The sequence below is a fragment of the Rhinatrema bivittatum genome, chromosome 1, assembly GCF_901001135.1.
Source record: "Rhinatrema bivittatum chromosome 1, aRhiBiv1.1, whole genome shotgun sequence".
In the NCBI taxonomy this organism is placed as follows: Eukaryota; Metazoa; Chordata; class Amphibia; order Gymnophiona; family Rhinatrematidae; genus Rhinatrema; species Rhinatrema bivittatum.
Genome location: NC_042615.1, coordinates 712386508 through 712401511, shown reverse-complemented (window position 1 = coordinate 712401511; position 15004 = coordinate 712386508). Strand labels below are relative to the sequence as shown.

The 15004-nt window shown below is 39.5% G+C and overlaps 1 protein-coding gene across 2 annotated transcripts in view; it reads left to right on the top strand.

The window, feature by feature from the left end:
• KIF2A (kinesin family member 2A) overlaps window positions 1-14659 on the top strand; it is a 266717-nt gene extending 252058 nt beyond the window's left edge. For both annotated transcript variants that reach the window (XM_029576454.1, XM_029576445.1), the window contains exons 18-20: window positions 6268-6369; window positions 9941-10076; window positions 13414-14659. In XM_029576454.1, the coding sequence (XP_029432314.1) occupies window positions 6268-6369; window positions 9941-10076; window positions 13414-13499 (324 nt within the window). In that variant the 3' untranslated portion in view covers window positions 13500-14659. The remainder of the gene's footprint in view (window positions 1-6267; window positions 6370-9940; window positions 10077-13413) is intronic.
• The last annotated feature ends 345 nt before the right edge of the window (window positions 14660-15004 follow it).

Here is a 15004-nt window from a genome sequence, read left to right as displayed (position 1 = left end):
GAAGGCCCGCCGGATTAAAGCAACGGCGGAACCAGAGCCCATCCCTGCAATGAAGGAAGAAGTTATTTTTGGTGAGAGCTTGTGTGTCTGTGTGTGAATGGGGGCCTGGGTGAGAGCTTGTGTGTGAATGGGGGCCTGGGTGAGAGCTTGTGTGTGAATGGGGGCCTGGGTGAGAGCTTGTGTGTGAATGGGGGCCTGGGTGAGAGCTTGTGTGTGAATGGGGGCCTGGGTGAGAGCTTGTGTCTGTGGGTGTGAATGGGTGCCTGGGGGAGAGCTTGTGTCTGTGGGTGTGAATGGATGTCTGGGTGAGAGCTTGTGTCTGTGGGTGTGAATGGATGTCTGGGTGAGAGCTTGTGTCTGTGGGTGTGAATGGATGCCTGGGTGAGAGCTTGTGTCTGAGGGTGTGAATGGGTGCCTGGGGGAGAGCTTGTGTCTGTGGGTGTGAATGGGTACCTGGGTGAGAGCTTGTGTCATTGGGTGTGAATGGGTGCTTGGGTGAGAGCTTGTGTGTAGGGGTGTGAATGGAAGCCTGGGTGAGAGCTGGTGTGAATGGGTGTAAGAGCTTTTGTGTGTGATTGAGAGCTTGTATATAAGAGAACATGAGTGTGATTGAGAGAGCGAGACTGGTCAGGGAGGTGATGTGTTTCTGTGTGAGAGAGAGAAACTGGTCAGGAAGATGACTGGTGTGAAAGAGACCGAGACTGGTCGTGGGGTCTAATTGGGGGTGTGTGTGTTGTGAGTGACTGGTTGTGGGTGCTAAGGAAGAAGATTGAGGACAGAGCTTCAGCAGCCCTTGCTGCTTCTGGTTAGTGCTATTGGCCTGGAAGGGAAAGGAGTAGGAGAGTTGCTGGAGAAGGTAAGTAAAGGTGGCTTTTTAAATTTATTTTTCTTGATTGACTGCCATTTTAATTATTGGGTATTATGCGATGTCTGCTGTTTTGAAATATTTTATTGATATTTGGACATGTTTTAATAATTTTTATGAGTATTTAATTGAATATTATTTTGTTCAGCAGCTGCTTTGTAACATTTTTGGTATAACTTTACAATGATTTCAGTGTGGGGCTCTGTAGCAGCTTGGCTTATTCTGTTTTCCCAATAGGAAATGTTTTAGTGTTTAGGGCCTGGTTTAATAGTTGTATTTCTTAGATAGGGTTGTTACTGTTTGCGTGTGTTCCGTAATACAGGTGTAACTTTGTGCAGGTTAGTTTGTGTGCATTATTGCAAATCCTGAGTCTGTTAGGTGCTATATTTCTCTTTCCATTTCTCCAGGTTCGCACTGTATGCAGAGTGGCTTTTTTGGTTTTCCGTTCCAGTTTCTGTCTCCATATTTATAATTTGTGTTTTTTCTGTACTTGGTGAAGGTCAGTTCTGGGTGTGTGACAGAGGTGAGGTATTTTACTAGCATGTAGGCATTTGTATCAATCTTATTTGATGTGTTTTCTCAATAGGATATGCATTAGTGGTAAATTACTGTCTTTTCATAAGGAAGGCTATTGTGCCTGGTAGTAAAGGGAGTTTGTTTTGCTTTTACTGAGATGTCATCAGAACCAGAATACCTTTTTTTTGTATGGTGAGTTGTACGGGTTATGCCCTAGATCTGCTCTGCACTCATTGCTGAGGGTTGAGGAAATTCCTGTGGATGCAGAGTGCATTTTTACACTTAGCCCCGTGATGGTCACATGTTCAGTGTGTCACGCATATGAGAACCATTTGTCAGGTGTGTCCCGGCCAAAAAAAGGTTGAGAACCACTGTTCTAGTATGATACGAGAAGATTTACACGAGAAACTAACAAACCTCCTGTGTACTGGAGACAACCTGTTCGGAGAACGTTTTCAAGACACAGTTGGCAAATTAAGAGGAAGCTCTAGCAGTCCAATCTTTAACATCACAACCTCACTACTCGATCACGCGTCGTTATGTAGGATCTACTCATAGACAATCCTACGCTCATAGACCTTACAGGTCTTATCAATCTTTTCGTACACAGACGTATCCATCTTACCAGCTTCTGCCGCCGCAACAACACTGCCCAACTCAACGTAGGGGTAAGCATGTAACCAAAGACAGCAGACACAACAACCAGCTGCTGCAGTAAAATCAACCTGTTATATGGATGTCAATAATCTGAGTGTACCTTCATACGATGCTGTAAAAAAAATACGGCTATCGTGACTGTGAAGCCTATGTGTAGGCTTTAAAAATCATTAGGTACCCCAGTGTTGGAATGCAAACTTTTGTAGTGCTCACTGTCCACTGTGCAATTGTTGCTGAAATGATCACGTGGATACTGTTGCAATATTCACTTATCTCAAAATTGTAGTCGGTCTTGCCTCAGCCTTGCCTCAGGCTGAGGCAAGACCGACTACAATTTTGAGATAAGTGAATATTGCAACAGTATCCACGTGATCATTTCAGCAACAATTGCACAGTGGACAGTGAGCACTACAAAAGTTTGCATTCCAACACTGGGGTACCTAATGATTTTTAAAGCCTACACATAGGCTTCACAGTCACGATAGCCGTATTTTTTTTACAGCATCGTATGAAGGTACACTCAGATTATTGACATCCATATAACAGGTCTCTTTTTGAATTCATAATTTTTTCATGCTATATTGTTTGGGTTTATAAATTTAGCAGTAAAATCAACGCCATCTTTATAATAACCCAGCCACCACCACTACATCAAGCACCACCTGGCAGAATTCATTCTTGCCTTGCAACCTGGGAGAGAATAACAACAGATCAATGGGTTTTAGAGATAGTATGACACGGCTATCAACTCCAATTCACCACAAAACCCATACTACTACCTCACCTTTCCATTCTAAAGAGTCAAAGCTTCCAACCACAACTGGAGGAGGAAATTGCTTTGCTTCGCAAATGGAAGGCTATTCGACAAATTTTCCTGAAAACCCAACAGGTGGGGTTTTATTCCCCATACTTCCTCATACCCAAAAAGTCGGGGGGCCTTCGCCCGATATTAGATCTACGGGAATTGAACAAATTCCTGACCAAAGAAAAATTCAAGATGGTATCTTTGAAGTCGATCCTACCTCTGAGTCAACCCAACGACTGGATGTGTTCCATCGATCTAAAGGATGCTTACACACATATTCCAATCCATCCGTCCTCTTGGCGATACCTGTGCTTCCGCTACAAGCATCATCACTATCAATACAAAGTTCTTCCCTTTGGACTATCGGCTGCACCCAGGGTTTTCACCAAATGTATGGTTGTGGTGGTGGCTCATCTCAGACAACAAGGTATAACCATATTTCCGTATCTGGACGATTGGCTGATAATCACCTCAGCTCCGAACATCTTAATCGATCACCTTCATCAGGTGATAGACTGCTTACAGGAATTAGGACTAGTGATCAACTTTCAAAAATCAACCGGGCATACCTCCCAACCAAGAGAGTAACACAGTTGCGTCAACTTCTCCATGTGCTGAACCATACTCAGACACCTTCGGCAAGACAAATTTTGGTAGTCCTAGGCCACATGGCAGCGGCTATTTTCACGGTTCCCAACACCAGGCTACACATGACACGCCTGCAATGAGGACTAAAACGTCAATGGAAACAACACTCACAACAGTTGACACAGAGGTTATCGTTGACCTCCGAGGTGAGACGGGACATAACATGGTGGCTTCTAGACTGCTCCCTGTCCAAGGGAGCATTATTCAGTTCCCCTCTGCACAACGCAGTCTTAACCACAGATGCGTCTCCCAAGGGATGGGGAGCACATCTCGAGGATTACGAAACGCAGAGGTTATGGACAATCTCAGAGCAAATTCTGCAGATAAATTTATTAGAACTCAGAGCAATTCGAAATGCACTACAAGTGTTTCAGGACCACCTGAAAGGTCGCAGGGTCATGATCTTCATGGACAATCAATTGGCAATGTTTTACATCAACAAACAAGGAGGGTCCGGTTCATGGTCCCTTTGCAAGGAGACCCTGACAATCTTCGAACATGCTTACAGGAACTGCATACATCTACAAGCAACTTACTTACCAGGACTTGCAAACATAAGAGCAGACAGGCTCAGCCGCATCTTTCATCCTCACGAATGGGCACTCAAGTCGGAAGTCGCCCAACACATCTTCATGCAGTGGGGAACGCCTGCGATAGATCTCTTTGCAATGGAAATCAACGCTCAAGTTCCCGAATTCTGCTCGATAAGACCAAGCCAATTCAGGATCGCTCAGGACGCCTTCCTCATTCCGTGGATGACAGGCCGCCTATATGCCTTTCCTCCCATACCACTCATAACAAGGACAATTCAAACGTGCATAACGGACAAAGCTCAACTAATACTCATAGCCCCGGCTTGGCCGAGGCAACCCTGGTACAGTTTTCTTCTCCAACTATCCATCACGGACCCAATTCGATTACCGAATTGTCCAGATCTTCTCTGCCAAGATCAGGGGATGCTCCTACATCCACTCCATTCGTCTCTCCATTTGACAGCATGGAGATTGAAAGGCTCCTTCTAACAGAGCAGGGAGTTTCCACTTCGGCACAATTCATCTTATTAGAATCCAGGAAACTCTCAACCAGAAAAAATTATAGCTATAAATGGAGACACTATTCTACCTGGTGCATTTCCAAAGGCGTACCACCATTGGACTGCTCACCTGAGCTACTTATAGACTATCTTCATACACTATACGCAGCTGGTCTCGCAACATCATCCATTAGAGTTCATCTCAGTGCCATAGGCACATATCATAGACCAGTTAACAATGTTCCTATATCCAACCATCCCTTACTATCTTGTTTCATTAAGGGGATAATTCACCTTCGTCCTCCGATCTCTAAGCCTCCAGTTCCGTGGAACCTCAACCTAGTTCTGGAACAGCTCATGCTTTCTCTGTTTGAACCCATGGACTCGGCACACATTAAATACCTCACATGGAAGGTGTGGTATTCCTGGTTGCAATAACATCAGTACGACGAGTCAGTGAATTACAAGCCTTGGCTAAACGCACCATCTCCTGCTGGATAGTACAATGCATCACGTTTTGCTACGGCAAGCAGAAACTACAGTTACATTCTGTTCCTAAAGCCCACCAATTCAGAGCAGTGGCGGCCTCCTTGTCATACCTTTAAAAATGTACAACCCATAGCCATTTGTAAGGCAGCCACATGGTCATCGCTCCATACCTTCACATCTCACTACTGCCTTGATCAACAAGCAGCCACTGATGCGAAGATAGGGCACGCAATCCTGCAATCTCTATCCTCTTGTTCACGGTGACTGCCACACTGTTAATGATCACGTACAAACATATATATCAAAAACAACGTGATCGGGAGCTTGGGACTCCCATGACAGCATGGTTAATTCAGCCCTGCTATCAACGGGAAAAAGCAAGTTTAATTACCGTAAACGGTGTTTCCGTAGATAGGATGAATTAGCCATGCTGACCCACCCACCTCCCTGGCAGTCGCCGTCTCTTCGACTATACTGCAGCTTAATCACAGACGGAGGAGAATCTGTTACTTTCCTCGCGGGAACACACGCGCAGCCGCAGAGACCAAAAGTCTAATCTCTGCTTTGACAAGCTCCGCCTCCCGGGCCTGATTGACAGATCCCATGACAGCATGGCTAATTCATCCTGCTATCTACGAAAACACCGTTTACGGTAAGCAAACTTGCTTTTACATTAATTTCTCGGCTGTGATATATATGTTTATTTTGACCAGTATAAAGTATGCAGAATTTTAAAGTTTTGTTCACAGAATTCTTTCAGGAGTAACTCTAGTGGCTCTGCAGGATCTGATTATATCAGGAGGCCTGCGCAGGCAAACCTTATCCAGCAGGCTCTTAAGAATTTAACCTGACTCCTAACTTTGTGGAAAATTCCAGCAGCCCTTAGTTACTGTAACCTAATACATGATGTAGTATTTGTGTTTTGTGATATACCGCATGAGCTCTAGTATAGGAATGATATTTTATAGGCATGCTTAGTAGAACTTTCTGTTGCATATCAGGGTACATTTGAATTTTGCTTATTTTTTAATTCTCCATTGACAGGTAGGGCTGAATTAGCCATGACACGTGAGTGACTACATCTGACAGCACCAAATGGATCCATTCCTTTTTGATTACATAGCTGAAAATTTCAGCTTTTCTTTACGAGATTCCAAGCTATGGATCAAAATATAACCTTTTTGTTTTACTAACATGACACTAAATTTTAAGTCTGAAATGTTATTTAAGATGAGAACATTTTTTTCCCCCCAGGAGGAGGAAGTATCTCCACAGCTGTTTACTTTCCATGAAGCTGTTTCGCAGATGGTAGAAATGGAAGAGCAAGTAGTAGAAGACCATAGGGCTGTCTTTCAGGTAAAATATTCTGCTTTAACATTGTGTATGAGACATTGTATTTTCAATGGATTAATACTTCTGGGTCACCTTGATGAACTTTTCCAAGCTTAGAATTTGAAACTCTGTCAGCAGTTTGCTCTGGTTTGCAGTTCCTTTTTTTTTTTAGTAATTTATTCCAAAATGAAGCATGGTTTCATTTTTCCACATTCTTTGTATAGGTTTGTCACTTGATTTTCATTCTTAGCAGGTTTAGCTGTGATTATCTTGTAGCTTGTATTCCTCATTCCTTGAGTGAGCATTTTTAAATTTGCCTAGGAAGTTTGCAGGTCTTACTGTCTCTGTCGCATGTCTTTTTGGGGGACATGTGTCAATAATTATCACTCATTGCATGTTTATTATTTTTTGTTAGTTTCATTTCATTCTCACTAGGTTTTCTGTATTTCAAGTTTTGTCTTGGAATTCATTTAAAAGTGAATAAAAATAGTTTAAAAACAAACCCTTACGTAACATTTACAAGGGTTTATGTATTCAGTTCCCCAGGATGATTTTCCAGATTTCAACTTTCAGGCTGCTATATTTTATAATCAGTGTTTTTTAGTTCCATCATTGGTGTAATATGTCTAAAATGCCTATTTATTTTTTTTTTTTTAAATGCACGAATTTCTTCTTTCCATTTACTCAATGCTTTGATATGAATCTTATGATTTTAAGGAAATATGTTCTTCTTAATAATACACTCTTGATGATATGAACTTGTTTCTAATGTGAAATAATTTCTACGGATCCTTACAAATTGACTAACCAGATATTAAATATCAAGAATGCTGGATGTGAGCATTTGTTGGGTGAGATTTAAATGAAATAAATTAAAAATAAATAAAAGAACATTCCTAGCTGTCCTGTGTGATTTTTCTTACTCCTCATATCAATCCAAAAATGGATGTCATGCAATATTTATTTTTTTACATTATATCCCATCTTTCTGGCTGCAATCAAAGTTTACATCCAGAAGCGTAGCGAGCGTCTGTGGTGCCCGGCACCCCCCCCCCCCCCCCCAAATCCTCCTTGTAGAAATGCTTAAGGGCAAGAAAGTTACGCTAATAGAAACTTCAAAAAAGAAATTAACTTTACAAGGAATCCACACCCATTGTACAGTATAATTCAGCAATCATTTCATCATTACCAAGGAGAACTCAAAAGCCCATGAAAAAGTGGTTTACGGTGAGTACAGGTAGGACAAAACATGTGACTCAAAGACACCCATCCTTCACAAGTGTGCAGCCCACATGTCCCTCCCCACTTACAAGTAGAAAACAGCAACCCAGGAAAAAATGGATTACTGTGGGCTCTGGTAGAGTAATACCTACTATAATGAGCAGAGACACGTCTTCTCAAGTGTCCAAATACAAAACACCTTCTGTATACTGCATTACAACCAAAACATGCACTGGATGAAAGACACAATTCTCCTCCACGCCTCAACCAGACCCACCAGATCCTCTTACAAAGGTACTCTCCACACTCTCTCTCTGAAACATATCCACCTCAAATCTACAAAAGAGCGTGCCTTTTCCATTGCCAGCCCCTATGCTTGGAACACCATGCCACCCAAACTCAGACTAGATCAGTGTGCACATAAACTCAAAACAAAACTCAAAACATGGCTCTTTAAACAAGCCTACCCTTAAATCCTTTATTTAATAACCTGCCAATCTAACTCCGTTCACTGAATTACAAGGCTCTCCATAGAGATCCTCTCAGCCCTCTCTCCCCTTCTATCTCCCCCCAATCAACCCTAGATATATTCTCTTGTGTGTAAAGCATTTTCTGTGCATCCTGTGCCGCCACACGACAACCAAACCTTGTGAAATTTATAGTTTATTTGACTTGTCTATACATTGTACATGCCACTGGATACTTGCACTATTATATCCCAACTTAAATTTGGGACACATATTGTGTGTATAAGTTTGCTTTATCGCCTTCATGTCTAATGCTCTCTTTCTTCCGTGCACTCTCCTTTGCACCTCCCAATTCCTCTTTACCCTGTTGTTTTGTAACTGCTCTCTTCCTTCTTCGTTTTTCCCCTGTTACATGTAAACCGGCATGATATCTCTGAACGTCGGTCAAGAAAAAACACTAAATAAAATAATGTAGAAACTAAAGTGATGGAGATTGAAGAGGCATATGACAAGAAGGAAGAAACTCAATGCACGCAAAAATTCCAGAATACAAACAATAACCATCAAACCAAGCTCATTGTGCTGGGTATCAGTATCTTTCATGGTGGTTATATCAGTGCCTTTAACTATTTTTGTTAAATAGGGATTTCCATGGTATTTTAATTGTTAATGTGGGTGAATGGTGTGTATGAGTGTGAATGTAATTGAATCATTCAATAAATGTAATTATTTTTTCTGTAAGCATATAATTATATTTGAAATGTAAATTTGTATTGCAATATAGTATGGATCTTTTAAGAATTCACATTTTGTATACCAGTTGTGAATCTGTTTATAATAAAATGTAATACATTGTTATCTGAGCTTTATCTGTTTTAATATGGAATTCCTTTCTGTATATATTTACATTGTGCATATTAGGAATTGTAATATACCTCTACTTACTAATTATATCTTTACATAGCCACAAACACAAGGTAGAGATCATATAGCCAACACTAATATTCAGTAAGGAAAGGAAGGGTATATAGTGGACAACTTTCAGAGGCTGTCTTCAGAGCATTCATAGCATAAACAAAGTAATAGGTATCCAAAATGTTCTTTTTAATAAAGGTTTATGATATGTGTGTGTCCCGTGACATGGTCTGTGTTTTCTGTACAGCTTTGTCAGGAGGGACAAAGTAGCAAATTTAATCAGAATGACTGTAAACAGTCTTCAGAGCTGCTCTTTCTAAACCCTGTTTAGAGTCATTCTGATTAAATTTGCTATTTTGTCCCTCCAGACAAATCTGTGTGCGAAACATGGACCATGTCAGGGGACACACTTGTTTCATGAACCTTTATTAAAAAGATACTTTTGGATATCTATTGACTTTGTTTATGTTGTGAATGCTCTGAAGACAGCCTCTGAAAGTTGTTAGCCATAAATCCTTCTTTCCTTTTATCTTTACATAAGATATGCCCAGTAGGAACTAAGATTCATAGGGTTTTCAAGCCTCTCACAACTTTCAGGATCATATCTCCAATGAATTACTGTTATTCTGAACCATTTGCAACTCTGTATAATTTTGACCCAGGGCTGAAATCCATATCTTTAAATTGTTCTGACCATCCATGTTTTCAAACTGGATAGGAAGCTCATGTAAAAGAACTTCATATCCAGGATCTCAGATTCTTCGAGGAAACCTAATGTTACATTAAGCTCTTGGAAATTAGGGCTGACCTAAGTGTTCTAAAGGCCTTCAGAAATGTCCAGACAATCAAGATTATTAAGTTGGTTAAGCATATGTGACCTTTAAATCATACAGTAACCTCATAATTGTAACCTTGAAATATTTGATATTGGCTAAAAAATACAAAACATTTTTTAGAGCTCCACTTTAAAGCTGTTTGGTTCTCTTTTATAGGAATCTCTACGATGGTTAGAAGATGAAAAAGCACTTTTAGAGATGACTGAAGAAGTGGACTATGATGTAGATTCATATGCCACTCAACTTGAAGCTATCCTGGAACAAAAGATTGATATTTTGACCGAGCTACGAGGTAAGAATATTTTAAATTTAACTATTTTTTTAATTATTCCTACAAACTGGAATAACATGGAATCATGTTCATAATATAAGAACTAGCAATAAGTCATCTAAATCTAACAATTGCATACTAGTTCATGAGTAACAGTGAAGGAATAGCCTAGTGGTTAGAGCAGTGGCTTAAGAACTATGTAAGTTTGGTTTCAAATTGTACTGATGCTTCTTGTGACTTGGGTAAGTGAATTCCTTCTCCATTGTCTTTTATTCAAACTCAGGGAGTAATTTACTAAACCGTATTAAGTATTTATAGTGAGTTAAATACAGCGATAACGTGGTATTTTAAATACTGCATGTTGTCTCTCCCCCCAACAGTAACACAAGAGTGATAATGAGCAGCTTGCCGTACCTTTACATCCCAGGTGGACTAGTGGGGCTCTGTGCTGTCACTGTAAAATGTTGCCAGCCATCCTATTTTCTTATGCTCCTACCATGAGATACAAAGTACTCTTTATACTTAGATCTCTGATTGCATTGCTTACTGCTACAATCGAGCAAGACTACATCTTCAAAGTAAAGGACCATCAGGGTATTACTATAACAACTGGCTTAGCACATCTGTGCCCTGAAGATGTCTGGAAAGATGCTACATTGTCTGTCTTCAGTCCATACCTTCATAGCTCATTAGTGCGTTCAGACTGCTTTATGTTGGTACAGCAGCTTTGGCAGGCAGTTCTTTGAAGTTTATTTAATTGACTTTTTCAACTCAACCCTTCATCCTCAGGAAGTATAGACAGGTTGCAATGATCTACTACTGACATGCAAAATAACAAACATTCTCAGAGGACAGATAGGATGTGTAGTCCTCACCAGTTTTGATGTCATCCAATGAAGCCCAGCCAGTGAAGATTACTCCAAAACCTCTAGAAGCTTGTAGCATGCTCTGCTGAGCGTGTGTGCTGTCTTATGGGGCCTCTTCAATTTGTTTTTCCACTGAGCCTAATGGTAGTGTGATTCTTTGAGAAATTTTAGATTTTTCATGTGTTCATTATTGGGTTCCTCATTTTGCCTTAGCTCACACTTCTTAAGTTCACTAGATAGGTTTTTGGAACGTTTTAGTGGATATTTCATTGACCACCATGTGCGTTGGTGCATTGAGCAGTTAAAATAGTCATGATGGCTCTACCGAATAACGGTATATAAAACTCAACAACAAATAAATAAATTTGATTTGACGTGATTATTTTTCCCAAAATGAGAAGCAGGCCAGTGGCTTGATGCAGATGCACCATGTTTATCACAGATCCCCATAATAGATGAGTGCTCTGCCTGGGGAACAATTTCTTGGCAGATAGTCCCACGTGGAGCACATGGAGAAGCTCTTCAGGGAAATTAAATCCAGCCCATCAGCATTGAAGGACCCAGGATCTACACCAGAACACTGGTAGTGTATCAACATTAAGGAAGCATATATTACCCTTGACATGAAGCATCCTTAGAGATCTGGAGAGGCATCATTGTCCATTTCCAGTGAATCCTGGGGGGTTGGTGGGGGAAAGTTCCTCAGGGTCTCGACACCAGTAGGCAAGGGATACCCTCACAGAAGCCTTATCTTCTAGCCATATGCAGACTCAGACCAGACTGCCTACCTTTTGATTCTAGCACATTCTGAGTACTCCTGGGGGTATGCCTAGGGATCTAAGGACTACCCTGATCAGGAGGAATCAGCAGGTCTCACCTGTGGCCTCTTTCCTTGATGGGAAAGGAGATAGTCTTTTCTGGAGGTCTTCTCCTTTGCCAATTTTGTAAAGAGAATGGCAGAGACAATTCCATTTAATTAACAAAAGGATGAAGTCCAGACCAAAATGCTTGCCATCCTCCAATTTGTGGTTTCCCTAACAAGAGATTGTGGCAGTACTCATCCATGAAATCCTGCAGGAGAGACAGATGAGCATGCGGGAAATTCCCCTCTCTGTCTCTAGTAACCAAGAAGGCAGATGAAATACACTGTGTCCAAAAAGCTCCTAGATTCAAAAGGCAGCAGCTGTCCATCAGTCAGTTGTAGTTAAATTCTCTCTCAACAATGCCAGGGGGGTGGGGGGTGGGTGGGTGTCTAGAACCAACTCTTTGGTGCCTTTGGGGAAGGATTTTCATATCCTTCACCTTATTAAGATAAAAGTTTATCAGGGTATTATACTTATTGCTGGCATAACATCCTATCAGATACATGAAACATTCTGAAAGTGGTGAAGGGCATATTGGAGCATCTTCCTCTGGAGAAGCATGAAATCCTAGAGTCACTAGTGGATAAGGGTATGGAGGATGGAAAACCCATGGTCAAGTTGACCTGTGATGCTTTTTGAAACAATTTACACTAAGCTTTTTCGTAACGGGTATATTGTTTTGGACTTTCCAGGCCACATGACCACAAAGGTGAACAGCCTTATATAGTTAGTTTTATTTATTTATTAAATCCGCTTTTCACCATAAATCAAAATATTTTACATATAATATCATAAAAACAAATCAATAAAACAATATAATACATATTAAAATTCTTAAGCAAACATCAAGAAACCAAGTTTTAAAGGGATAAGGAAACTTGACATTGTTTCAGGATATAAACTTTAAAATGGATTATTATGAACTTTGCCCATTAATGAACATCAAATGTCTACTTAAATAACCAAGTTAAGATTGCAAAAGAGCCTTAGCCTTCTACAGTATACTTAGCTTTTACAAACAGCCTCACTACTATATAGTGGTATGCATTTTTTATAGTGTTAGTGTGCAGTACAAAAATATGATTGTTTTAGCACTATGTAGTAGAAGCAGCATTGGCTTAGTGTCACTGTATTGCTAATCACTGTTTACTTATTTGCATCAACACTTTTCTTATTAGTAGACTCATTGATTTGGCATACAGTGTACTGGGGTAAGTTGAAAATCAAGCCATATTTTGGATTATCTGCTAGTAAATTTTCACTGGACTAGTATGATTCATTACGTGATTAGTCCCATGGGGCTTCATAAGATGTTTTTCCATTAGTTAGCAAAATTATTGAACCATGAACATCATAATTTCAACTTTCTTGTTTTTAGTTCAGATTAGTAATGTACAGGGTGGCCCATGGAAAAGTAGCCTGCCTGTGTGGCACTGGTATTGGAAGCAGGCTACTTTTCCATGGGCCACCCTGTAGTTCTTAGTAAGGTCCTATGTTCATGTTTCTTTTGTCCTCTGTTTTCTGGAATGATTTGTTGATCAATTTGAAATGCAATATATTACATTTCAACTCCTGTAGATGGGAAACAGGAATAATATATTTCATGCCTCTTTTTTTCTTTTTGCCTAGATAAAGTAAAGTCTTTCCGTGCCGCCTTACAAGAGGAGGAGCAGGCCAGTAAGCAGATAAATCCGAAGAGACCACGTGCCCTTTAAAATGAGCATATTTTGCTGAAGGATTCACTACTGTTACATACCATTGTTATCAAACTGGCTATGAGAAATACCACTACTTGAAAACTTAAAAAAAAAACATTTCTTAAAATGTTGGTGGCAATAGCCTCTCCCTTCACCTCGATGGCATTTCAAATGTGTGAAACAGTTCTATGATGACAACAGATGCTTCTAGTTTGAACAGTACAACCATGAAGAATTTTTGAAACATTTTTATCTAAAATGTTTCATTTATCTCCAGCAATGAATTTTAGGTTGCAAAAGTCTCTACCAATTTAATTGTTTTAAAATAATGAATTAATATTGTGGGTTTGAATCTCCCCAATATATTCTTTTAAACTAGGTTCAATTCTTTTGTTACAGAAACCAGCCGTGCAGTTTTAAATGGTTTGCATGCAAGCACATCTCATCAGTGACCGTATAAATTGTTTCCTCTTGTAGAGATAGCTGTGCTCACCTTCTCCTGATCTGTGCCTTGATGAAGGCTATTGACCCAAAATGTCCCACCTCTAAAGCACAGCCTTAAATTAATAAAATACATTCCTTATTTGTTAGTGTAAATCAGTTTTATTGTGCGTGTGTTTCGAATGTGTTTTGAATGTGTTCAAAACAGTTTTTAATGTCTAGTTTATTTCATGGGATGTGCCATATCATTGAAAGAACTAAAAGGAACTGTTATATATAGTGGATAAGCAACTGATCCTTCCATTTTCCGCTTGTAAAACTCTGAAAGTCATAATTTTATTTGAATACTGTAAAGCGTGATTTGATAATACTTATTTTTCCTTTGTAAAGAAGAAAAATTGTTGGCATATATAATAAAAGATAAGTACCAAAAAGAATTCTACCTTTAAATAATACTGATACACAGTATGTAACAGGATAACAGAATAAACACGCACTCTGGTCTCCGCTGTTCTTAGGCTTTCTTGGGCAACTGGGGCTTTAGTTAAGTGACTGCATACCCATATGATAAAAAGCAGAATACTTTTCTTTGGGCAGAATTTCAATTTTATAGAGAATTTAACCTGTGCTTATCACCTTATCTATAACAAATGTGAGATATTCTAACAGGTTAAAACTTTGTACATTACAGTCAATATCACTACAATCTAAAAATCTTAATAAAAAAAATAATCACATTCTGGGTAATTTAAAAATGTCATTTATTGTATGCTGGGTTTTTACATTTTCTTCAGCTATAGTATTAGAAGTTTTTTAAATTTATTTACCTGTCATTCTTATACTGTCAACAAGAGTAAGACAAATAATGAAGTAGCACATAACAGCATGGTTAAATGGACTTTTATATAAGACCACCTGGTTTTAAATGCAAATGAAATAGACTGCATTTTTATTAAATATACATTTAGGTTAAAAACTACCAATATAATTTTATAATAAGAGGTCATGTTTAAAGATGGAAATTTTCAGGACTGCCTGAGGAAAATATCTTAGTACTTCTGAATATTTGTATCTAAGCATGC